At 61.8% G+C, this 22,847-nt stretch overlaps 5 protein-coding genes across 9 annotated transcripts in view; 4 read left to right on the top strand and 1 right to left on the bottom strand.

The window, feature by feature from the left end:
* Nucleotides 1-22,847, bottom strand: part of LOC135975267 (poly [ADP-ribose] polymerase 2-like) — a 42,020-nt gene that overhangs the window by 6,238 nt on the left and 12,935 nt on the right. The gene's annotated exons all lie outside the window — the stretch shown is intronic.
* TEP1 (telomerase associated protein 1) overlaps nt 1-22,847 on the top strand; it is a 52,531-nt gene that overhangs the window by 27,642 nt on the left and 2,042 nt on the right. The gene's annotated exons all lie outside the window — the stretch shown is intronic.
* Nucleotides 802-6,411, top strand: LOC135975451 (uncharacterized). The gene is made up of 6 exons (XM_065566497.1): nt 802-1,431; nt 1,729-1,959; nt 3,416-3,616; nt 3,831-3,858; nt 4,837-4,956; nt 5,785-6,411. Exons 1-6 carry the CDS (start codon nt 802-804, stop codon nt 6,249-6,251), a joined length of 1,677 nt encoding a protein of 558 aa, XP_065422569.1. The 3' UTR covers nt 6,252-6,411.
* LOC135975450 (telomerase protein component 1-like) lies at nt 17,981-19,198 on the top strand. The gene is made up of 4 exons (XM_065566496.1): nt 17,981-18,225; nt 18,345-18,444; nt 18,587-18,742; nt 18,906-19,198. Exons 1-4 carry the CDS (start codon nt 17,981-17,983, stop codon nt 19,002-19,004), a joined length of 600 nt encoding a protein of 199 aa, XP_065422568.1. The 3' UTR covers nt 19,005-19,198.
* Nucleotides 19,283-22,553, top strand: LOC112061539 (telomerase protein component 1-like). Its single transcript, XM_065566494.1, has 6 exons — nt 19,283-19,447; nt 19,588-19,780; nt 21,675-21,739; nt 21,841-21,973; nt 22,129-22,268; nt 22,461-22,553. The coding sequence occupies exons 2-6, from the start codon at nt 19,651-19,653 to the stop codon at nt 22,551-22,553; spliced, it is 561 nt and encodes a 186-aa protein (XP_065422566.1). The 5' UTR covers nt 19,283-19,447; nt 19,588-19,650.

Raw genomic sequence — 22,847 nt, 5'->3', positions numbered from 1 at the left:
GATCTGGCTGGCGTTTGTGAGTCGCTCTGCAGACAGATTTCAGCTACACCCTTGGGCCCATTGCCCAGGTTTGCTCTGGATGTGCTCAGCCCAGCGGGCAATCCCTCCACTTGGCTTCCCAGAGCCCCTGGCCTCTCCAGTTCCACCTCAGCTGTGTGGCTTCTCCTGGGGCCAAAGCCTCTCTGCCCCACCCACGAGCATGAAACTCACCGGCACTGGGGAGGAATGGAAAGTGAAACCCGGGCGGGGGAACCTTCACTCCCCAGCCGGGCGCCCAGGGAGGTTTCAATCTGCCCTGGCAGCTCCTCTGCCCAGCTGGGCCTGGGCCAAGGAGGTGTCGGAGGAGTGTGAGCCCGCAGAGGGGGCTGTGAGGGCAGAGGCTGGTGCAGCAGGTAGGTGGGAGCGCCCGGGATGGAGGGGGATTGGTGGCCATGGAGCAGTGGATCATCTGTCGGGGCTGCTGGCACAGCCAAGGGCCAGACACAGCACTGGGGTTGGCACCAGCCACCCATTTCGGGCCCAGGGCAGGGGCGGCACTGGCTGGCCAGCACCCTGTGGAGGGGACATCTCTCCTCGTGTGCCCAGCGCCCCCCCGCTCTAACCACTAGACCCCACTCTCCTCCCAGAGCCAGGGATAGAACCCAGGAGTCCAGTCTGCTGCTGCCCACTCTAACCACCACCCGGCGCTGTCTCTAGCAGAGCGCCAAGACCAGGCATGGGCCGTGAGCCGTTCCTGGCCCCTCTGCGCTGTTGTGGGCTGCGCTGTCGACCTGCTGGGCCACGATGGGACTCCAGGCCACGATGGGACCCGTCTTGGCCGTCTGGGGACGACTCTCAAGCAAACTTGGTGTGGCCATCAGTGAGCTGCTGATCCTGGTGGGCAGGGCAGTGCCCTCAGTGGGCTGGTTCTTCCGGCCGTGCCCAGGGCTCAGCCTATGCCTCGGGAAGGGAGACGGCGCCGGGATACGGGCGGGCGCCGTGGTGAGGCTGGGTGGTGAGTCCGGCCCGGACAGCGGGGCCAGCGTGGTGACCCGGAGGGCGTTGAGCCGGCGAGGGGCTCCTCACGCCTGCCTGGAAGTCTGCTCCCCGCTGAGGGCCAGGGGACTGGCAGCCGGGGCGGTGCTGCTGACCCTGGAGGCTGCGGCCCGGGTGCAGGTCACCTCTGTGGCCGTCTGTGTGAACTCGGAAAGCATGTGGCTGGTGGAGGCCGTGGCTGAGGCCATCGACACCTTCGCCCGGGGCTGCCCTGCCGCCCCCCTGAGCAGCATCTCCGTGGTGGCTGCTGACGGGGCCCTGGTGGCCACCTTCCATAGGGCATGTGCCAAGCGGTGGCCGCTTGGCAAGAACCAGCAGGAGCTGCTGGGGAATGTCCTCCGGGCCCAAGAGAGAGTGTGCACCCAGGTGGTCAGCGGGTCCCTCACCAGCCAGAAGGTCAGTGCCTTGGTTAGAGTGGGGGCTGGGAGCCAGGACTCCTGGGTTCTCTCCCGGCTCTGGGAGGGGAGTGGGGTCTAGTGTTTAGAGCAGGGAGGGGGCTGGGAGACAGGACTCCTGGGTTCTATCCCTAGCACCTTCTCTCCCAGCTGCTCTGTAGGAAGACGGTCTCTCTAGGGCTCACCTTGTTTGGAGCCCCCCAGGCTGTTGTCCCCAGGCCCAGAGGGGGGAGCGATGAGCCCCCAAGGAGCTGGTCCGAGCGTCTATTCACACTCCTTGGCTCTGTGTTGGGGACAGATGGATGTGCTGGTGCTGCCGGTGGTGCTGGAGACGGATGGGCTGCAGTGGTGCTCTCAGGAGGTCCAGGCCCTGGCCGAGAGGGCGCTGGCAGCTGCAGGCCACAGCGGGGAGCTCCAACCGGGGAAGGTGCTGACAGTGCCAGGCACGGGCCTACCGGATCTGCACTGCAAAGTACTGTACCTTGTGCAACTGGATGGCGAGGCACTGCATCAGCAGGGGGCGCCAGAGGTAAAGGGGGGGCCACCCCATATGCCACGTATCTCTGCTGTAGCCCCTGGATCCCCCCTCCCTCTGCTACCCAGCTCTACTAGATGCCTGGGACTGGACGTAGCAAGGAGTTTAGGTGCCTAGACAGGCCTTAGCAAGTCTAAGGGCCAATGAGGCGCCACTCTGTCTTTAAGCTCCTAAACCCCTTGGTACAGCAATATCACTCTCTAGAGCGGGTCGGCAGTTCTCCACCCAGCGTTGTTCCAAACCAAACAGCATCCTGGAGAAATTGATGTATTTCAGTTTTTCATAGAAAAGCCCATAAACCGTAAAGTTGTGGCAAACATTTTTCCTCCACCATATCTGGTTTGTTAGGGAAATTCAGAATCTTTTCATAGAATCATAGAATATCAGGGTTGGAAGGGACCTCAGGAGGTCATCTAGTCCAACCCCCTGCTCAAAGCAGGAACAACCCCAACCAAATCATCCCAGCCAGGGCTTTGTCAAGCCGGGCCTTAAAAACCTCTAAGGATGGAGATTCCACCACTTCCCTAGGTAACCCATTCCAGTGCTTCACCACCCTCCTTTTCTCTAAGTCCTAGGAAAATCGGAAAGTCTTTCTTTCCCCAAAACGGACCCCCCCCCCCAAACTGAAAATTTTGACGAAAACCTGAATGTAAGAACACAAGAACGGCCATACTGGGTCAGACCAAAGGTCCATCTAGCCCAGTAGCTTGTCTTCCGACAGTGATCAATGCCAGGTGCCCCAGAGGGAATGAACAGAACAGGAAATCATCAAGTGATTCATCCCCTGTCGCCCATTCCCAGCCCCTGACAAACAGAGGCTAGGGACACCATCCCTGAACATCATGGTTAATAGCCATTGTTTTACCATTTTGTTTTAACATCAGCAGGTTTTGTAAACTGAACATTTGTGCTGAGCTCCCAGAGGTGTCACTGAAAAGCAGCCGGTTTGCTGGAAGCAGTTTCTGAAAACTAATTTTTCCCCGCCAAAAATGAAACTTTTTACTGAAGCCGTTGCCATGGGCAGTTTCTGAAAAGCAAAAATATGTCTTGAAAACCAAAAGAACTTGCCTGTGGGCTCCCTGTTTCCCTGGCATCCATAGAGACTTCCAGGAGAGAAAAGCCTGGGAGTTCTCACGGGTTAATGTAGCCAAGGGAAAAAAGGTGTTAGGTCATCCTTGAAGCTAAGATAGCAGCGAATCCTAAATACCTTGTGTTTCGTAGCCTCTGTCGCCGGCTAGGTGCCGCGTAACGGACAGACATCACCCGTCTGTCTCTTCTCTCCTCGAGTTCCCACTTCCAGAACTGGAGGCCTCGCTGAAGGAATATCGGCTTACTTCTCTGATAGATAGATAGATAGATAGATAGATAGATAGATAGATAGATAGATAGATAGGAGAATCTTCCTACATATTCCCATAATCTATTCCCCCGTTGTTCTCGGTCCCTGCAGGTCATGCGCCAGATGGTGCGAAGCTGCCTCTGTTCTGTGTACGGTGCGTTCCTGGAGTCCGTGTCCTTCCCACTGCTGGGGGCCGGTCAGACCCTGCTGGCCATGCTGGAGGAAATCAGCTGCTTCCTGGAGCACCAGCCCAACACCTGGATGAAACTGGTGGAAATCGTCTGCCCGCTGGGGCTGCCGGCTCCTTGCCCGGTAAATGGGGCAGGTCACCTGGGGGAGGGGTGGGAGGCTGCAGGGCAGAACTCCTGGGTTCCATCCCTGGCCTTTGAGGCGGGGAATTGAGGTCTAATGGTTAGAGCTTGGGGGTGGGGGCAGGCTGGGAGTCAGGACTCCTGGGTTCTATCCCCGGCTCTGGGAGGGGCGTGTCTCATAAATAAACTGACTCCTTTCTTGCCCTCCCTGGCAGGTGGGTGAAGATCCGAGCACCCTGGCTGGTAAGAGCCCGTGACTCTCCCGGGTGTGCTGAGCGTGATACCGGTGACCCCTTGCCGTTACTTGTGTTCCAGGGCCTATGGCGCCCTCTGCTGGACCCACCACAGTGGCTAGGTTTGGGGCTCGCACCTGGGGCCTCTGTGTTCAGTGGGTTGCAGCAGCGTCTCTCCCCTTGTCCTCTCCAGCACAGGCCCCGCTCCCCAGTGCTTCTCAGAAATGGGACCCCCAGGAGCAGTGATAACCCCCCCGAGTCTCTCTGGCCATGGGGCACTGGGGGTTACGGTCAGAGGTCTGTGACAGTTGATGGGGCCCCAACTCCAGTGCTCTTGACTTACAGCCAGACTCACAGTAATATGCATGGCCCTGCCTCAGTTTCCCCACTGACCTCCTGGGCTGGTCCTGGAGTGCCAATCCAATGGTTCCTTGTGCCTCGCCCCTGTCAGGCCCAGCAGCGACGCCTGCTGCTGGGGACCCCCCACACTTGCAGCCCCCCTGGCCTCCCACCACCCCAGGCAGAAGGCAGCTGGGTGGGTGCCGTGCCCCAGCACCAGCTGTGTGACTCAGGCTGGGAGCCGTCAAAGGCAGCAGCTGCCAACCTCTTGCTTGGGTTCCCGGAGGATGGGCGTTTCCCCAGTTCCCCAAATCACCAGGGCCAGCCATATTGAAATGCTGCATCGCCACCAGAGCCCTGACTGCTAGGGGGAGAGCGCCCCCTGCTGAAGTCCTGCTCCCTGTAGCACAGCGTCCCCTAGTGTTGCAATGGGGCCAGCACTGACTGTTGGGGGAGAGCGCCATCTGCTGAGCCACCCAGCGCCATTTGAGATATCTCAGAAGGACTCAAGGGTATCTAACCCCTCCATGTAGCTTGACCCCCCCATTGTACAATCCACGGCAGTCGGGTGCCCGAACCCCCAGGGCCAGGCCCCTCCCGGCTCTCCGACTCACCGGCGGGTCCCAGACATTCTCCTCTCTCCCCGCAGAGGCTGTGGGGTTCTGCTGGCCTCTTCCTTCGCTATGTGGACGAGAGCCCGGTCGTGCGGCGAGAGTTCAAGGGACGCCTGGAGGAGGCCGGCTACGGGTTCCAGGCCTGTCCCCACTGGGTAGGGTTACCATACGTCCGGATTTTCCCGGACATGTCCGGCTTTTTGGGCTCCAAATCCCCGTCCCGGGGGAAATCCCAAAAAGCCGGACATGTCCGGGAAAATCGGGACATGCGGGCGGCGGTGCTGGGCCGGGGGCCGGCGGGGCCAGGGGCGCCGAGCGCCGGGGGCCGGCGGGGCCGAGCGCCGGGGGTGCCAGGGACCGGGGGCACCGAGTGCCGGCGGTGCCAGGGGTCCGGGGGCTGGGCCGGGGGGTGCTGAGCGGGCCGGGAGGCCGGCGGGGCTGGGGGGTGCTGAGAGGGCCGGGGGGTGCTCAGCCGGGGGGCCGGGGGCTGGGCTGGGGGGTGCTGAGCGGGCCGGGTGGGCGGCGGGGCTGGGGGGTGCTGAGCGGGCCGGGGGGTGCTCGGCTGGGGGTCCGGGGGCCGGGCTGGGGGGTGCTGAGCGGGCCAGGGGTGTTCGGCCGGGGGCCGGCGGGGCCAGGGGGTGCTCAGCCGGGGGCCGGGCCGGGGACCGGCAGTGCTGGGCGGGCCAGGGGTGCTCGGCCAGGGGCCGGGCCCGGGGCCGGCACCCCAGGGCCCGAGGCGACCCAGGCTGGAAACGCCGGGGGTCCAGCCTGGGCCGCGCCTCCTCCCCCCACACTCCCCCTTACCTGCTTCAGGCTTCCCGCGAATCAAATGTTCGCGGGAAGCAGGGGAGGGGGCGGAGTTGAGGTGGGGGGCGTGGGCGGGGCAGGGGGCAGGGGCGGGGCGGGGCCCGGTGGAGTGTCCTCCTTTTGGAGGCTCAAAATATGGTAACCCTACCACTGGGGAATCCTGACCTTCCTGACAGTGGCCAGCCCTGAGGAGCCGCGCGGCTGGGAAGCGGCATTTCGCTCAGTGCGCCAGCGTTATGTGGTGCATCATGAGGGCCAAGAGGACCTGCTGGAGGCCCCGGCTGCCGAGCCATCCCTGGTGGAGGAGTTCGGGTCCATCCGGGTCTATGATGGGGAGGGCTTTGTCGACTTGGAAGGGGAGACGGCACCGTTCCTCCAGCACCTGGCTGTGAGGGCCTTCCAGAGGCAGCTGGTGAGCTGGGAGTACTCGGCCGAGCCTCTGCCCAGGTGGGTCATCGTCAAGGACGTGGTGGAGAAGGAGCTCCTTAACCCCCACGTCAGCATGGAGCTTCGACAGGGCGCCCCAGCTATCATTATCTTCCGGGGACCCCGCCGGCAGGTGATCGAGGTGGAGAGCCGGTGCCAGCAGCTGCTCAGGGCATTCCGGGTCCTGTCGGTGCCCGTCTCGCCTCTCCAGGTGTGACGTTATTGATATAATCTGGGACCATGTAGATCATTGTTGCAACCAAGGTCCTGTAGTGACATGCAAATCTTGTATAAAGGGGGTCAAATGGGGTGTCTAAGACAAGGTTATGGTTTACTGGTTATGATTATGCTGTCTATATGTGTGTACCAATTTTGTAGTTGAAGTTATGAATATTGGCTCTATACTGTCTGTATTTCAAACTTATGCTATGCTGCTGGGTGACATCCCAGACAAACTGGTGTTAGCTCTGCCTAGCCTGCTTGATGGCCCATTAAGGACCATCAGCTGTACAATGGACCCATTGAGAGAAGGCAAATATGCCTTGAGACTCAGCAAAGTATGCAGGAACTTGCCCATGTGACTCCAGACTCCATTTTGCTGTAATTTTCCACAGTAAGAACAAAGAGGTGTTCTTACACCTGGAAAAAGACTATATAAGGCTGATGCCTCATCTCCATCTTGTCTTCAATCCTGCTTCATACCTCTGGAGGAACTTTGCTACAAGCTGAAGCTTTGAACAAAGGACTGAGGACCCATCCCAGCGGGGGATGTATTCCAGAGACTTGATTTGAACCTGCAGTTTATTCCATCGCTGCTGCAAGCCTGAACCAAGAACTTTGCCATTACTGTATGTAATTGATTCCATTTAACCAATTCTAACTCTCATCTCTATCTTTTTCCTTTTATGAATAAACCTTTAGATTTTAGATTCTAAAGGATTGGCAACAGCGTGATTTGTGGGTAAGATCTGATTTGTATATTGACCTGAGTCTGGGGCTTGGTCCTTTGGGATCAGGAGAACCTTTTTCTTTTACTGGGGTATTGGTTTTCATAACCATTTGTCCCCATAACGAGTGGCACTGGTGGGAATACTGGGAAACTAGAGTATCTAAGGAGATTGCTTGTGAGACTTGCGGTTAGCCAGTGGGGTGAGACCGAAGTCCTCCTAGTCTGGCTGGTTTGGTTTGCCTTAGAGGTGGAAAAAACCCCAGCCTTGGGCTGTAACTGCCCTATTTGAGCAATTTGTCCTGAGTTGGCACTATCAGTTGGATTCCGCCAGAACCGCATTGTCACACCAGGTGCGCTTCATCCAGGAGCACCGAGAGGATGTCTTCACCCCCAGCTTCTTCCTGGACCGGGGCATCGCCGCCATCCTAGAGCTCCCCCCTGCTGTCTTGGGAACTGAGCTAGCCTGGGATCTTCTTGCCAAGCCGGAGCTCCCCGCCGGTGACTCAGGGACTGAGCTGGCCTGGGACCTCCATGCTGGGCTGGTGCCCTCTGAGGGTGTCACGGTGGCTGGGCTGGAGCAGGAGAAGCTGCAGCATGCGGCGGAGCTGCTGGGCGGCCTGGTGGGCTGCCAGACGGTGCCAATCGAGGAGGGCGTGCACTGGGCCACACAGGGTCAGGAGTGGGGCGAGCTGCTGGCTGGGCTGGGCGCCCAGTGGGACGTGGCCCTGCATTGTGCCGCGAGCCGGGAGCAGCTGGTGGTGGTGGGCTTCCAGCCCTATGTGGCCCAGGCGGAGGCAGCTGTCCGGGAGTATCTGCAGAATAACTCACCAGCCGAGGAGCGGCTGGACGTTCCCCGGCCAGAGCTGGCAGAAGCTGGGGCAAAGCTGCTGCACTTGATGAACTGGGAGCACCTCCGGGTCACCGTTCAGCTGCACCCCAACACTCGGGTGCTGTCCCTGGGGCTGCGGGGCCTCCTGCGTCACCTGCGGCTGGCCAGAAGGGCCATCAAGGCTGACCTGGACTCCCTGGTGTTGGGCACGGTGCCCATCAGGGGCCGAGCCTTGGGCGAGTACCTCTGTGGGGAGGGGGCGACCCTCCTGCAGGACCTGGCTCAGCAGCTCTGCTGCGTGGTGAGCCTGCGAGGAGACCCCCCTACAAATGGCCCCTCCAGCACCTGTGGGCAGGTGAGAGCTGTGGGTGGCAGCCTGAGGGTGGGCAGGTCGCCCAGGGTCGCTGGGTTTGTCAGAGTCAGAGACATGGGAGCTGGCACTACGAGAACTGGGGAGGGGCGGTCTGGGCTGAGAGGACAGGACTCCTGGGGTCTGTCTCAGGTCTGAGAGGGCAGTGGGATCCAGTGGGTGGAGCAGGGGGGCTGGGAGCTAGGACTCCTGGGTTTTCTGCTGGCTCTGGGAGGGGAGTGGGGTCTAGTGGTTAGAGCGGGAGCTGGGGCGGTGTTTGGGGGTTCCTGGGTTCTATTCTCTGCTTTGCCCCTGACTTCCTGCCTCCCTCCCCCAATTTGTGCCTCAGTTTCTGGGTCTGCGAACCTGGTGAGTGGCCCATCCCCCCGGCCAGGTGTCTGTGTCCCCTGGGCAGGACAGGGCACCTGAGGCCGGGCACGGGGATTCGGGGGAGCAGCACGGCCATGGGCTGCATGGAGGTGGCAGTGCCCCCTGTGCCCTCTTCACCCAGCTCTGTCCTCCTCTGCAGGGTGCAGCTCTGGAGGCTCCCAATGCCCCAAGGAAGCCCCCAAAGGTGCAGGCAGGTAAGAGCAATGCAAGGATCTGGAGGGCTGGTCAGCACTCCCAGTCCATAGCCCCCTGCTACCCTAGCCCTGGGCCCCCTCCAGCTCTGCCAGTACCCCTCGCTTCTGACCCACTGCCCCTGCTAACCGAGCCCCACTGGTGCTGACTCACCTATTCAGGACCCCTCTCTGCATTCCCAGGGGCCCCCAAGGGGCTGGAGCTCCGCGTGGTGGGCCGAGAGCCTGACGTGGGCTGAGTGAAGGCAGCCATGGCTGGCTTCGTGGCCCACTTCCATGACGAAAGCATCTGCAATGCGGAGCTGGTGGCCATTGGCACCCAGGCCCTGCGGGAGTTCGGCCAGGCCTTGCTGTACCATTTCCCTGTCAGCCTCCGGCGCCTACTGGGCAATGTGCTGCGGGTGCGGGGTGCCTGGGAGGATGTGGCCAAGGCCATGGCTGCTGTCCACACCAGGATCCACGCTGCCCAGCACCAGCGGGTGGAGGCCGAGGTGCTGTATGGGCTGGTCAAGTGGCAGCACCTGGCCCCGACCGGCTGGCATCCCTTCAATGTGGCCACCAACCAGTGGCTGGAGACGGCGTACGCCAGCGGGGAGCGCCGGGCAGAGATCGAGTGGGATGGGCAGCGGGCGGAGATCGACCTTCTCAAGGCAGTGGGTGTTGCGCCGGGCACTGGGGCCCCCATCCGCTTCCGCCGGGAGATCTGCCTGTGGGGTGAGAGGAACTGACCCCCTTCCAAAGACCCCCCCCCACCGCTGCCCCACTGCTGGACATGAGGGCACCAGTGTGGGACTGGCTGCCTTGGGGGCAGGGAATGGGCAATGGCACCTTTCCTCTCCAGGGGGTGCCAGCTCCCATCCGACCTCGGGGGACTGGGACTGGGTCAGGGAATGGGGCACGGGGCCTTTCCTCTCACGGGGGCGCCAGCTCCCATCCGGCCCTAGGGCAGGGACTGGGCCTGGGGCGGCTCCCCACTGACTGACCCCATCTCTCGTTGCAGACAGGTGCCTTGCCCCACACTGGGAGCCCATGGGTGAGAGCCTGGTGAGGCTGGTGGAGCTGGCGGAGGGCTCAGAGGAGTACCAGGAGGTGGCCAAGGGGTTCAAGCAGACGGCCCCGGGCTACTGCATCCTCCATGTGAGTGTGAGGGGCTGGGGGGCTCTGGGGCTGGGGCTGAGAGACACCCCCTGTGGGTCCCAAAGCCCAGTCAGGGGGAGGGGGGAATCTCTCCTAGCCCCAGCTGTGGGTTGGGCTCAGTGACGGGGAGCTTCCCTGGCCCTGCCTGCAGGGAAGAAGGAGGTCCTTGGAGGGCTGTCCATGGGGCAGGAAGGCCAGATGTCCGTGGCCATTGGGGGGTGTCCCCTGACAGAGCTGCAGGGGATTGGGGACCTGGGACTGAAGCTCTGGCCAAGGTGGGATGGGAAGAACCTGAAAGGCTGGGTGCCCCCCCATCCCTGCCCCCTGGGCCACCCAGTCCTGCCCTGGGCCCAGATGGGAACCAGGGCCCCCTAGACGGGACAGGCCCCATGTCCCATTCCCCACCCCTCTGAGCCAGGCAGTCCCTGCCCTGGGGCCAGATGGGACCCAGCGCCCCCTAGAGGGGAAAGACCCCTTATCCCACTCCTCACCCCCCAGCGCCAGCCAGTCTGGGGGACAGGTATTTGTACATGATGGTATGGGCCCCTTTTCAGGGCCATGAATACCAGTTGCACCACTTCCTCTCTCCACTGTTAAATAGCAGAGTTAATTTTGATTCTATTAAGAGTCTAGTTACAGGCTGCTATACTGAATTCACTTTGAGCCAATGGTGCACCAGCACTGGGGCTCCCCCTATTGTGAGCTGAGATCACTGAGTGGTGTGTTAACTAGTGGGGGAGCCTGAAGATTTATTGCTAAGTGGCTGGCAGAGCAGTTTGTGGGACGGTTGGTGCGGCCCACGGGATGGCGAGTGGAGCACTTTGCGGGACAGTCAGCCTCACCTCAGTCCCTGGAAAAATCATAGAGCAGGTCCTCAAGGAATCAATTATGAAACATTTAGAGGAGAGGAAAGTGATCAGGAACAGTCAGCATGGATTCACGAAGGGGAAGTCGTGCCTGACTAACCTAATTGCCTTCTATGATGAGATAACTGGCTCTGTGGATGAGGGGAAAGCAGTGGATGTGTTATTCCTTGACTTTAGCAAAGCTTTTGATACGGTCTCCCACAGTATTCTTGCCGCCAAGTTAAAGAAGTATGGGCTGGATGAATGGACTGTAAGGTGGATAGAAAGCTGGCTAGATCGTCGGGCTCAACGGGTAGTGATCAATGGCTCCATGTCTAGTTGGCAGCCGGTTTCAAGCGGAGTGCCCCAAGGGTCGGTCCTGGGGCCGGTTTTGTTTAATATCTTTATTAATGATCTGGAGGATGGTGTGGACTGCACTCTCAGCAAGTTTGCAGATGACACTAAACTAGGAGGCGTGGTAGATACAGTAGAGGGTAGGGATCGGATACAGAGGGACCTAGACAAATTAGAGGATTGGGCCGAAAAAAACCTGATGAGGTTCAACAAGGACAAGTGCAGAGTCCTGGACTTAGGATGGAAGAATCCCATGCACTGCTACAGACTAGGGACCGAATGGCTAGGTAGCAGTTCTGCAGAAAAGGACCTAGGGGTCACAGTGGACGAGAAGCTGGATATGAGTCAACAGTGTGCTCTTGTTGCCAAGAAGGCTAACGGCATTTTAGGCTGTATAAGTAGGGGCATTGCCAGCAGATCGAGGAACGTGATCGTTCCCCTTTATTCGACATTGGTGAGGCCTCATCTGGAATACTGTGTCCAGTTTTGGGCCCCACACTACAAGAAGGATGTGGAAAAATTGGAAAGAGTCCAGCGGAGGGCAACAAAAATGATTAGGGGTCTGGAGCACATGACTTATGAGGAGAGGCTGGGGGAACTGGGATTGTTTAGTCTCCAGAAGAGAAGAATGAGGGGGGATTTGATAGCAGCCTTCAACTACCTGAAGGGGGGTTCCAAAGAGGATGGAGCTCGGCTGTTCTCAGTGGTGGCAGATGACAGAACAAGGAGCAATGGTCTCAAGTTGCAGTGGGGGAGGTCCAGGTTGGATATCAGGAAAAACTATTTCACTAGGAGGGTGGTGAAACACTGGAATGCGTTACCTAGGGAGGTGGTGGAGTCTCCTTCCTTGGAGGTTTTTAAGGCCCGGCTTGACAAAGCCCTGGCTGGGATGATTTAGCTGGGAATTGGTCCTGCTTTGAGCAGGGGGTTGGACTAGATGACCTCTTGAGGTCCCTTCCAACTCTGATATTCTATGATTCTATGACAGCTGGAGGAGCGGCTCACGGTGAAGGCTGCAGCAGAACCCCATGAAGAGGCAGGGCAGCTGGCCTTGGACCATGTAAGGTTCCCCTTGATACCCCGTGTTCCCCTTTCTCTTCCCCCCCCCAGGCTGGGGGAAGCGGGGGTAAGACTCTGCCGATAAACTTTTGAACTCTGGGGCTGCACTGACCACGGACAGAAACTTTTGGGGTGTTTAGTTATTATAATTCTTATTATTGTTATTATTTTTGTATTCTTTTCTCTGGACTCTGGACCTTGACTATACTTTTGTCAAGAAACTTGGACCTTGACAAAGAATAATTGATTACCCCTGATCTAGCCCAATAAGCACAAACTTTTCAAAAATACATTCTGATCATTTAATTTATTTTTTTTTTGTGGGGGGCCTTAATTTTAGGATGAACAGTTGTAGTCACCTTGGCCAGGATTTTCAAAGCCTCCCATATTTGTAGTTAACATGTTTATTTCAGAAGTGCCTAAGAGCCAGTCAAGAGTGGGTCCCTAAAGTGCTAGGCAATTCTCCCATTCTATTCAACAGGAATTGTGTGGGTCCAACTCCCTTGGTTCGCTTTGAAAATTGCAGCCTGTAAATTTGAGTGGGAACAAAGTGGGAAAGATAGACAGAGCTCCTATTTTTGCCCCCATGAGGTACCAAGATCCCTGGGGCAGCTTTGAGAACCTAAGTCTTGTTATATTTTTAAGGGAGGAAAAGCACACTCAGCTCTCATTGACTTTTTATCTTCCATGATGGGGTACTCAGCTTGTTTTACGGCCATGTCCATGTTATCTAAAGTTGAGTCAAAAAATCACAGGCAGCTGAAATTAGGGTTGACTTTAGAAAACTGAACCCTGAATCAAAGTGTCAGGCAGGTCTGGTGTGCACGGCGCCCCCTTCCAAGCCGTGCTCCTGTTCCCGGCCCCCCCTGCCGGCCCCCCTCCTCCCAGCAACACGGCACCCCCTGCTGAGCCCCCGCACCCTGCAGCACGGCACCCCCTGCTCCCTGCAGCCAGGAGCCCCCCACACCCTGCAGCACAATGACCCATGCTGAGCCCCCACTCCCTGCAGCCCAGAGCTCCCTGCCGCACAGAGCCCCATGTCGAGCCCCCCGCTCCCTGCAGCACAATGCTCCCTGCAGCACAGCGCCCCCTGCTGAGCCCCCACTCCATACAGCACAGCGCCCCCTGCCGAGCTCCCTGCTCTTTGCAGCACAGCGCCCCCTGCCAAGCCCCCGCTCCCTGCAGCACAGCGCCCCCTGCCGAGCCCCCTGCAGCACAGCGCTCCCTTCTGAGCTCCCTGCAGCATGGCGCCCCCTGCCGAGCCCCACCCCCACTCCCTGCAGCACAGCACCCCCAGCTGGGCCTCCTGTCTCCCCTCTCCCCACTCCACACAGTGCCCCCAGTGCTCACCACGTTGCGCAGCACCTCCAGCGAGGGGCGACTCTTGCGGGCCCGCCCAGGGGGGGCGACTGGGCGTAGAACTCGTAGCAGGGACTGATGTCCATTGTGGTCACGTAGTCTGGGGGAGCCGAGAGGGAGCCCCCCCTCATCTGCCTGGCCAGAGCCCTCCATGGATGGGGACGGGGGGCACGGCAGGGGGCTTGCCCCCTCCTTGCCTTTGTCCAGGGCAGGGCCCGTCTGGAGCTTCCGCACCTTGAACCGGCCCAAGGCCAGAACCGTCTTGTAGGCCAGGGAGTCCATGGGGGTGCCAGGTCCACCTGGTGGTGAGGGGGGAATCCAGTACTCTGGGCAGGAAAGGGTTAAACTCACCCCACCCCACTCACTGAGCAGGGCCTGTCCCTGCCAGCAGGAGGCAGCAGGGACACACACACACACACACACATGCGCTCTCTCTCTCTCAGTTCTTTCCATTTTAGAGATTGTGAAACTGGGGATAGAACCCAGGAGTCCTGGCTCCCAGCCCCTCCCCCTGCTCTAAGCACTAGACCCCACTCCCCTCCCAGAGCTAGGAGAGAACCCAGGAGTCTTGCCTCCCAGTCCCACATCACCACCTCGTTCTAACCACTAGACCCCACTCCCCTCCCAGGCCTGGGGGGCTGGGAGCCAGAACTCCTGGGTTCCCTTTCCTCAGGGTGGCAGAAGATGCAAATGGACAGAAAATCCCGCCCTCCCGCCCCCCAGTACCTGCTACCTTTCCGGTGGCCCTGAGTTCAATCCTGTGCCACTCTCCCCAGCCCCTCCTTGCCTTATAAAGGGCCCAGGCTGAGAGGCCAGGCCGGGCCCTCCAGAACCGGCCCAGGCAGCCCCCGGCCGGCCCCACCGCCATGCCCCTAATCCCCCCCACACACCCTCTTCAAACACGGAGACTTTCCATCAGCCCCGGCCCCTCTGTTCGCTCTGCTTATCAGTCCCGCGTTCTTTCCACTGGGGCCCACTCCGCCCAGCTCTGCTTGGGGCAGGGGCACGGGACAGGGCAGGGGGCCAGAGGACACCCCCCCCCGTGCATGGTCGGGGGCAGTTAGGGTTGGGCTGGAGGCCCAGGGGAATTGCCACCGGGAGGGAGCTGTGTGGGGGATAGGAGCCGTGGGGGGATGGGTAGGGGGTGGTGTGTGGGGCAGCACAAATTCACCCCGAGCAGGGCTTGTGTGTCCGTGCGCCCCCTGATGGAGGGGACGGGCCCTGCTTGGGGTGTGTGCTTGTCCTTGCCCCATACTGCCGAGGGGGATTCTCCTCCGTACACACTGCTCTGCGGGCAGGCCAAGCAGAGTGCCAGGCCTGTACAGACCCATGGCGCAAGCCCCACAGGCACCTTTGACAATGAGGTAGGTTTGTGTCCTGCAAATATTCTTACCCCCTCCCCAAAATGCCTCTAGGCACTCAGCTGGAAACTAGCCCCAGGGGATCGCAGGAGGGTGGGGAACCCCAGCAGAGACAGCAGGTGGGGCAAGAATTTAGGAGCACCCTACCCACAAATCCCATCACCCCACCCAGCCAGCTCATCCCCCACCCATCCTGTACCCTCCAACCCATACAACCCATCCCCCATCCAGCCATCCCATCCACCCACCCCATTCCCCACCCCCCACCCAAACATCCCATCTCCCCATCCCATACACCCCATCCAGCCATCCAGTACCCCCTCTCCCACTCCATTTCACCTCGCACCCCCCACACAACTGTCCTTCCACATCCACCCCTCCAACCTGTCTATCATTCTGAACTCCCCCTCCCCCACCACTCCTCCCCTCCCCGCCCCCCTTTGTTCTATTCCGGCTCTTTACACTCTGATGGAAAAAGTAATTTGAACAAACTTTTCCGCCCCCAGCTGGGAAAAGCGCCTTTATCCCCTGGCGCTGCCCAGCCCCCATGGGGGTGGGGGGGATCATGCTCCAATGGGGGTCTAACCACTAGACCCCACTCCCCTCCCAGAGACAAAACCCAGGAATCCTGGCTCCCAGTCTCCGGCTCTAATCACTAGGCCCCATTCCCCTCCAGAGACAGAACCCAGGAATCCTGGCTCCCAGCCCCCTCGCTTTAACCACTAGGCCACACTCCCCTCCCAGAGACAAAACCCAGGAGTCCTGGCTCCCAGTCCTCCTGCTCTAACCACTAGACCCCACTCCCCATCTACCCCCTGAAGCCCCTGTGCTTTGGACTCCTAGACACCAGTGTCTGCGAACTTCTGTCCTTCCCCACTGGCGAATCCCCACCTGGGGAGGGGGGCAATAAAAAGGCTAGGACATCCCTCCCTGCCCCCAGAAATCCCACCCACTCCCCACAGCCAGGGGCCTCCAGGCTTAGGGCTCCTGGCCAGAAGCTCCTGGCCGCAGGGCTGCAGTCCAAGCGGAGGGCAGTATGTGGCCCAGGACACGCGGAGGGCTGGCAGGGAGCCCGGCCTGCCCAGACCCGGCTATAATTAACCCCTGGGATTGGGGCCAATGCTCCCCTGCGGCTACCCCGTCTCCAAACCTCGGGAAGGGTCGTCCCACAGCCCACCCCTCAGCGGGCCCCAGCAGGTAAGGGACAGGGCTGGGGGGTGGGGAGAGGCTGCGGGGCAGGAACTCTGGGACTGGAAGGGGGAGAAGGACAGGGTGAGGATGTGCGTCAAGCCTACACGCCCCACAGCAAATGCAGACACACAGATATAGCAACTACACACAGAGCACAACCCCCCCCGCAGCAACTACACACACACACACTGTAACCCCACCCCAGCAACCACACACACACACACCAGACAGGAACTACACACACACACACCAGACAGGAACTACACACACACAACACAGACAGCAACTAAACACACACACCGCAACCCATCCCCCCTCAGCAACTACACACACACACACCGTAACCCCTCCTCAGCAACTACACTGTATAGGGTTACCATATGTCCTCTTTTTCCCGGACATGTCTGGCTTTTGGCACTCAAACCCCCGTCTGGGGGGAATTTGCAAAAAGCCAAACATGTCCGGGAAAATGGCGGCTCTGCTCCTCCCCTGACTCTTCGGCTCTGTTTAAGAGCCGAGCTGCCCGAGCGCTACCGGCTTCGGGCAGCCCCCTTGCCTCCGGACCCCAGCCGCCAGCGGGCACTTCCCCTCCCGGGCTCTGGCGGTGCAGGGTACGGAGGCATGGGGGCTGCCTGAAGCCGGTAGCGCTGGGGCAGCCTGACTCTTGAACAGAGCTGAAGAGTCGGGGAGGAGCAGAGCTGCTGCGGCTGGAGTCTCTGCTCCTCCCCTGACTCTTCGGCTCTGTTTAAGAGCCGAGCTGCCCGAGCGCTACCGACTTCGGGCAGCCCCCATGCCTCCGGACCCTGCGCCGCCGGAGCCCGGGAGGGGAAGTGCCCGGCTGGGGACGCAGGGTCCGGAGGCAAGGGGGCTGCCTGAAGCCCAAGCGCTACCGGTTTCACGGTTTGCCGGGCAGCCTCCAGACCCTGCGCCCCCGGCTGGGCGCTTCCCCTCCCGGGCTCCAGCTGCACTGGGGAAGCGCCGGCCGGGGGCGTAGGGTCTTGGGGCTGCCCGGCAAACCGTGAAGCCGGTAGCGCTGGGGCAGCCCTTTCCTCGTGGCTGGGAGTGGGAGGGAGGAGGGGGTGGAGTTGGGGCGGGGCTGGGGAATGGGCGGGGCCAGGGCCCGTGGAGGGTCCTCTTTTTTTATTTGCTGGATATGATAACCCTACCTGACAGGTAACGGGGCTGCCGTGGGTGGGAGGTCCCCTGCCCTTCCTCCCGCCTCTGTATGCCTGCCCCTCCTCCCAGGTGTCCACCTGCTCCTCCCCATGACGCCCTCCCCATCACCCCTCCCGCCCAGCACCTGGGCCTCACCACCAGGCCTCACCATGGGCCCCGGGCGCCTGCCCTCTAGGGCTCCCACTCAGCTGGGCTCCGGCCCTGCTCCCAGCTGCACTCAGCTGGGCTCCGGCCTGGGGCGCCTGTGCTGGGTTGGGGGGATCCTCCTGTGAACTGGGGGGGATGGGGTGTGTGGGTCCCACAGACTGGGGGAGAGGGGCTGCAGGGCTGGGAGCCTGGCGGGGGGGCTGCGTATCTCTACCCTGGGGGGGGGAGGGGCTGGGTCCCTGTGGGACTGGGGGGCTCCATTGGGGGAGGGGAGGGGTTCCTGGGGGGCACGGTGTCCTGGGTGGGGGTGCTGCCTGTCTCCGAGCTCTGGGGGTGGGCAGCACTGGGTTCCTGTCCGCTCCTGGGCCTCGTTCCCCCCTGATCTCCTCCCCCCCACCTCCAGCGTCTCCCTGGCCCTGCCCACGTCCCCCACCTGTGTGGCCATCTCCCCCTGCGGGCGCCAGATTGCCGTGGGCAGCACCGATGGGACCCTGCACCTGCTGAACATGCAGAATGGCTAGGTACCGGGGGAGAGGGCAGGGCAGATTCAGGGGATCTCTTGCCATGGGAGGACACTGTGGGGCTGGTTTGTTTGGGGGCAGGGGCAGGATGGGGAGGTGGGGAGCTGGGGACAGGCTGGGGGAAGCTGGGGGCTGGACAAGCTGGGGGGCAGGGGAAGCTGGTGGACCGGCAGGGGGCTCTGCAGTCTCACCCCCGCCCTTCCCCCAGGAGCTGAAGACCCTACTGAGCGGTGGCGCTGGGATCTCGGCCTGCGTTTTCCTGGCTGATGGGACCCTCTGCCTGGGCACCTCCGCTGGGGGACTGGAGACTTGGGGCCTGCATGAGGGCAGCAGGTACTGCCAGGGGGGCTGCCCCTCTGGGGGTGCTGGCTGTGGTCCAGCCTGGGGGGCAGCGGGGGAGCTGGTTTTGGGGGCAACGGTGGGGACACCACATGACTCTCTCTCCCTTCCAGGCTCCTGGCTACTGATGCTCACCAGGGCCAGGTCACAGGCTGCTGCGTCAGCCCTGATCGCAGACAGCTGGCCAGCATCTCCCTGGATGGGCACCTGAAGGTACCGGCTGTAGTCACTGCCCCTCCCGCCCCCCCCCCCCCCGCTTTAATCACTAGCCCCCACTCCCCTCCCCCAGCCAGGAGAGAATCCAGGTGTCGGGCGCCTGGCCCCTGTTCTGACCCGCTGTTCCTGTCTCTCCCAGCTGTGGGACTCTGCCCAGGGGCACCTGACCTGGGAACTGGATCTCTCCTGCCCCTTGAACTGTGCTGCCTTCCACCCCGACGGGCAGCTGGTGGCCACCGGGGGCTGGGACGGCGCTGTGACCACCCTGGGCCTGCAGAACCGGAGTGTGAGCTCGGTATGGGTCAGGAGGGGCAGGGCTGTGCTAGGAGGGGCTATGGGTTGGGAGTGAGGGGCACTGGCAGGGCTGGGGGCCAAGGGCTGGGCTGGCAGGGGCTGCGGATTGGGAGTGAGGGGCACCGATGGGGCAGGCTGGGTTGTGACTCTGGCTCCCCCTGCAGGTTCTCTCAGGCCATGACACTTCTGTCCGCGCCGTGTCCTTCTCCCCTGCGGGCACCATGCTGGCGTCCGGCTGCCTGTCCGGGACAGTGCATCTTTAGTCCTGGCGAGAGGTCGTTCCCAGCACACCAGGGCTTCGTCTCGGAGGTCAAGTTTCTCTCCGGGGACCAGGTCCTCCTCACGGCGGGTGAGGACTCGAAGGTGCTGTGGGTCAGGAGTGAGAGGCACTGGCAGGTCTGGAGGGCAGGGCTTGTCTAGAAGGGGCTGTGGGTCGGAAATGAGGGGCACCGGCGGGGACGGGGGCTGGGCTAGCAGGGGCTGTGGGTCGGGAGTGAGGGGCACTGGTGGAGGTGGGGGGAGCACAGCACTAACCCCTGATTTGTAGCCCAGGTCCATTTCTGGCCAGGGAACCTGGGCCGTACCCGGGGTGCTCTGGGCTCAGGGCCGCTTTCTCCAGCCCTCTGCGTGGCCCCCAACCCCGCCGGCACCCTACTCGCTGTGGGGCACCATTCAGATGATGTTTGGGTCTACGGCACCCCCTGGGGTAAGCGCCCAGACACCTGGGTTCTGTCCCAGCTTATGGGGGAAAATTAGATCTAATGGGTGGGGGTGGGCGGTGCTGGGAGCCAGGACTCCTGGGTTCCCTGTGGGGTTGGCCCCCCTCACTCTTCACTCTCCCCGCAGGCTCGGCTGGGTGGCGCTGCCCAGTAGGGGGTGTGGCGGTGTCCAGCCTGGCTTGGCTCGGGGATGCTGTGCTGGCTGGAGGCAGCAGGGACGGGACCCTGCGTGGCTGGGCACTGGCGAGCAGCTTGGCCTGCCCCCTGTGGGAGCTGCGGGGGCAGTGCCTCCTCGTCCCAGCTGCTGGCGTCTGCCTCAGGTAAGGCTGGGGGCAGGGAGGACGGATGGCGGGAGCGGGGGCCGCTTGCAGGATGTGGGGAGGGGCTGGAGGCAGGGTGTTTCCAGATCTGTGGGGGGGAGATTTGGGGGTCATTGGTGAGGCTAGGGGTGCCCAAGGACTATGGGGTGGGGGCAGGATGGGGTGGGCGGGGGCGGGGTCTTGGAGCCCATAATCTGAGCCTTCCTCCTGCCCCCAGAGGATTTCACCATCTGCCTGTAGCTGGCCGAGACACTGAGACGGGCCCTCCCGGACCCTTCCCCAGCCCCCCTGGCCGTCCTGCAGGGCCACGCGTCCGCTGTTTCATAGATTCATAGATTATTAGGGTTGGAAGGGACCTCAGGAGATCATCTAGTCCAACCCCCTGCTCAAAGCAGGATCAATCCCCAACTAAATCCCCAAATGGCCCCCTCAAGGATTGAACTCACAACCCTGGGTTTAGCAGGCCAACGCTCAAACCACTGAGCTATCCCTCCCCCCAAAGTCTGGTCAACAGTGCTAAGACAGACTAGTCCCTACCTGTCCGGCACCATGCTGTGCCCTGGAAGTAGCCAGCAGGTCTGGCACCTAGGCAGGGTGGCCACAGGGCTCTTTTTTTTTTTTTTTTTTAATGGAGATACCCCATCTCCTAGAACTGGAAGGGACCTTGAAAGGTCATTGAGTCCAGCCCCCTGCCTTCACTAGCAGGACCAAGTACTGATTTTGCCCCAGATCACTAAGTGGCCCCCTCAAGGATTGAACTCACAACCCTGGGTTTAGCAGGCCAGTGCTCAAACCACTGAGCTATCCCTCGCTGTCACCTGCTGCGGCCGGCACCTTGCCATGGGGGGCAGGGACAAGGTGAGGGGTGTGTGTGCTGTGAGATGGGCACTAGGGGGCAGTGTTGGGCAGCCGTGCAGTGTGTTGGGCACTAGGGGGCAGTGTGGGGTGGCTGTGCTGTGAGATGGGCACTAGGGAGCGGTGTGGGGCAGCCGTGCGGTGTGTTGGGCACTAGGTGGCTGTGTGGGGCGGCTGTGCTGTGAGATGGGCACTAGGAGGTGGTGTGGAGCAGCCATGCTGTGAGATGGGCACTAGGGGGTAGTGTGGGGCGTCAGTGCGGTGTGTTGGGCACTAGGGGGCGGTGAGGGGTGGCTGTGCTGTGAGATGGGCACTAGCGGGTGGTGTGGGGCGGCAGTGCGGTGTGTTGGGCACTAGGGGGCGGTGTGGGCCGGCCGCACTGTGAGATGGGCACTAGGGGGCAGTGTGTGGAGGCGTGGGGCAGCCATGCTGTGAGATGGGCACTAGGGGGCAGTGTGGGGCAGCCATGCTGTGAGATGGGCGCTCGCTCCCCTTCTGCCACCGCGACTGGCTCAGCGACTGCGTTTGGGTCGGGCCCCTGCTGGTGAGTGGTGGGGTAGTTGGGAGGGAGGCGTGGGGGGGGGGGGTAGCTCCTCCCTGACTTGTCCCCTTCCTCTCCCGCCGCAGCTGTCCTGCTCCAGCAATGGCACCGTGAGGCTCTGGGACTCGGCAACCAGCTCCGCGAGTTCCTACCCCACTGCGGCCCCGTCAGTGCTGTCCTGGCCATGGTACAGACCTGAGGGGGGGGGGCACGGTGCCAGGCATGGGGGAGCACCTTGGGCACTGGTACCATCCCTCACCCCCGCTCTCGGCGCAGGCTGGGTGCGTGCTGGCGGTGGTCTGCGATGGGATGCTGGCAGCATGGGACATGCCGGGCGTGGAGCTGACCCGCTTCCCGGCGCACCCCGGGCTGGTGAACCAGGGCGCTGGTTTTGTGGGAGCTGATGAGCAGGCGCTGCCACCCCCGGTGCGGGTCTGACCCCCAGTGCCCCCTGCTCTCCCCCAGTGCCCATCTCTCCATGTCGCTCTTCTCTTGCAGATGGCGATTTCGTGGTGGCCACGGCTGGATGCGACGGGCGGGTGCAGCTCTGGAGCCCCCTGGAGGTGAGATGGGACCTGGGGGCTGTTTCCCCCCTCCCGCATGGGGACCCTGCCCCAGGGCACTGGCTGCCCCTCCCCCACTAACTTTTCTCTCCTGCCTGCAGTTCGGCTGCCCGCGGGCATTGGTGGGGCACAGCGCCCCGGTGTGTGGTGCTGCCGTGAGCCCGGCTGCTGTCCACGTCCTGACAGTGTCAGGAGATGGTGCTGTGCACGTGTGGGCAGCACCCTGGCAAATGGGTAAGAGACTGCTTCACCAGATACCCCTTCCCTCCTGAAGCCAGTAGAGAAGTTCTGGCTCCCAGCCCTGCTCTAACCACTAGACCCCACTCCCCTCCCAGAGCAGGGGAGAGAACCCAGGAGTCCTGGCTCCCAGCCTGTCTCTCTCCTGGCAGGATGTGTCAAGGGTCCCGGCTGGCACCGTGGGGCCATCTCTGCTCTTGCCTGGTCTCCCGACGGGACGCTGGCGGTGGCAGGCGGGGAGTGTGGGGAGCTGATTGTGTGGGGGGAGGCCAAGTCCCTGGCCATAGTGCAGGTATGTTGGGGGGGGGGGGAGTGGAGAGATGGGGCTGCTCCCTGAGGCTGGGGGGTGCGGTGGGAGGCGGGGGAGGAGAGCGGGGAAGACAGATGGAGTGGGCGAGATGGGGAGCAGGAGGGAGGTTGTCAGGGCGGCTGGGGGAAGGCGGGGTGCCTCAGTCCAACCCCCACTCACTCCCCTCCTACACAGGCCGGCTCGCGCAGTGTCTCTGTGCTCTCGGCCTTGCCGCCTCCTGGTGGCGCCGGCGGCCGGGAGCATCTGGCTGTGGGGCCTGCATGGTGACCCCAATACCGGGGTCCTCAGGTGAGCTGGGCAGGGCAAGCTGGATGCCTGGGTCCCTTCCTGGCCCTCTCTCTCCCTGGGGAGCGGGGGAGGGCCATGCCCTACTGACCCGGGCCACCGAGGTCCCGTTTCCCGTACCAGTCTCTGCAGCAGCAGGCCTGGGCCCCACACTGACCGCGTCTCTCTCTCTCTGAGCCTGGAGCATGAGCGCCCCTGGAGGAGGTGGCAGCTCCCGTTACCTGCATGGGGCCACCCGGGGCCCCCGGTTCCCTGGGGCTGGCGAACGGGAAGGTG

This window comes from Chrysemys picta, chromosome 13 (assembly GCF_011386835.1).
Source record: "Chrysemys picta bellii isolate R12L10 chromosome 13, ASM1138683v2, whole genome shotgun sequence".
Classification (NCBI taxonomy): domain Eukaryota; kingdom Metazoa; phylum Chordata; order Testudines; family Emydidae; genus Chrysemys; species Chrysemys picta.
The sequence above is the reverse complement of the archived record's forward strand: the minus strand, read 5'-3'. Positions and strand labels throughout refer to the sequence as shown.

Bases quoted from the DNA above. Each gene is read 5' to 3' on its own strand.
- LOC135975451 (XM_065566497.1), top strand. From the start codon at position 802: ATGGGACCCGTCTTGGCCGTCTGGGGACGACTCTCAAGCAAACTTGGT. The intron at 1,432-1,728 runs GTCAGTGCCTTG...TGTTGGGGACAG, and splicing joins GGTCCCTCACCAGCCAGAAG to ATGGATGTGCTGGTGCTGCC. The intron at 3,617-3,830 runs GTAAATGGGGCA...CCTCCCTGGCAG, and splicing joins GGCTGCCGGCTCCTTGCCCG to GTGGGTGAAGATCCGAGCAC.
- LOC135975450 (XM_065566496.1), top strand. From the start codon at position 17,981: ATGGGGAGGTGGGGAGCTGGGGACAGGCTGGGGGAAGCTGGGGGCTGG. The intron at 18,445-18,586 runs GTACCGGCTGTA...TGTCTCTCCCAG, and splicing joins CCCTGGATGGGCACCTGAAG to CTGTGGGACTCTGCCCAGGG. The intron at 18,743-18,905 runs GTATGGGTCAGG...CTCCCCCTGCAG, and splicing joins AGAACCGGAGTGTGAGCTCG to GTTCTCTCAGGCCATGACAC.
- LOC112061539 (XM_065566494.1), top strand. From the start codon at position 19,651: ATGCTGTGCTGGCTGGAGGCAGCAGGGACGGGACCCTGCGTGGCTGGG. The intron at 21,740-21,840 runs GTGAGATGGGAC...TCCTGCCTGCAG, and splicing joins AGCTCTGGAGCCCCCTGGAG to TTCGGCTGCCCGCGGGCATT. The intron at 21,974-22,128 runs GTAAGAGACTGC...CTCTCCTGGCAG, and splicing joins GGCAGCACCCTGGCAAATGG to GATGTGTCAAGGGTCCCGGC.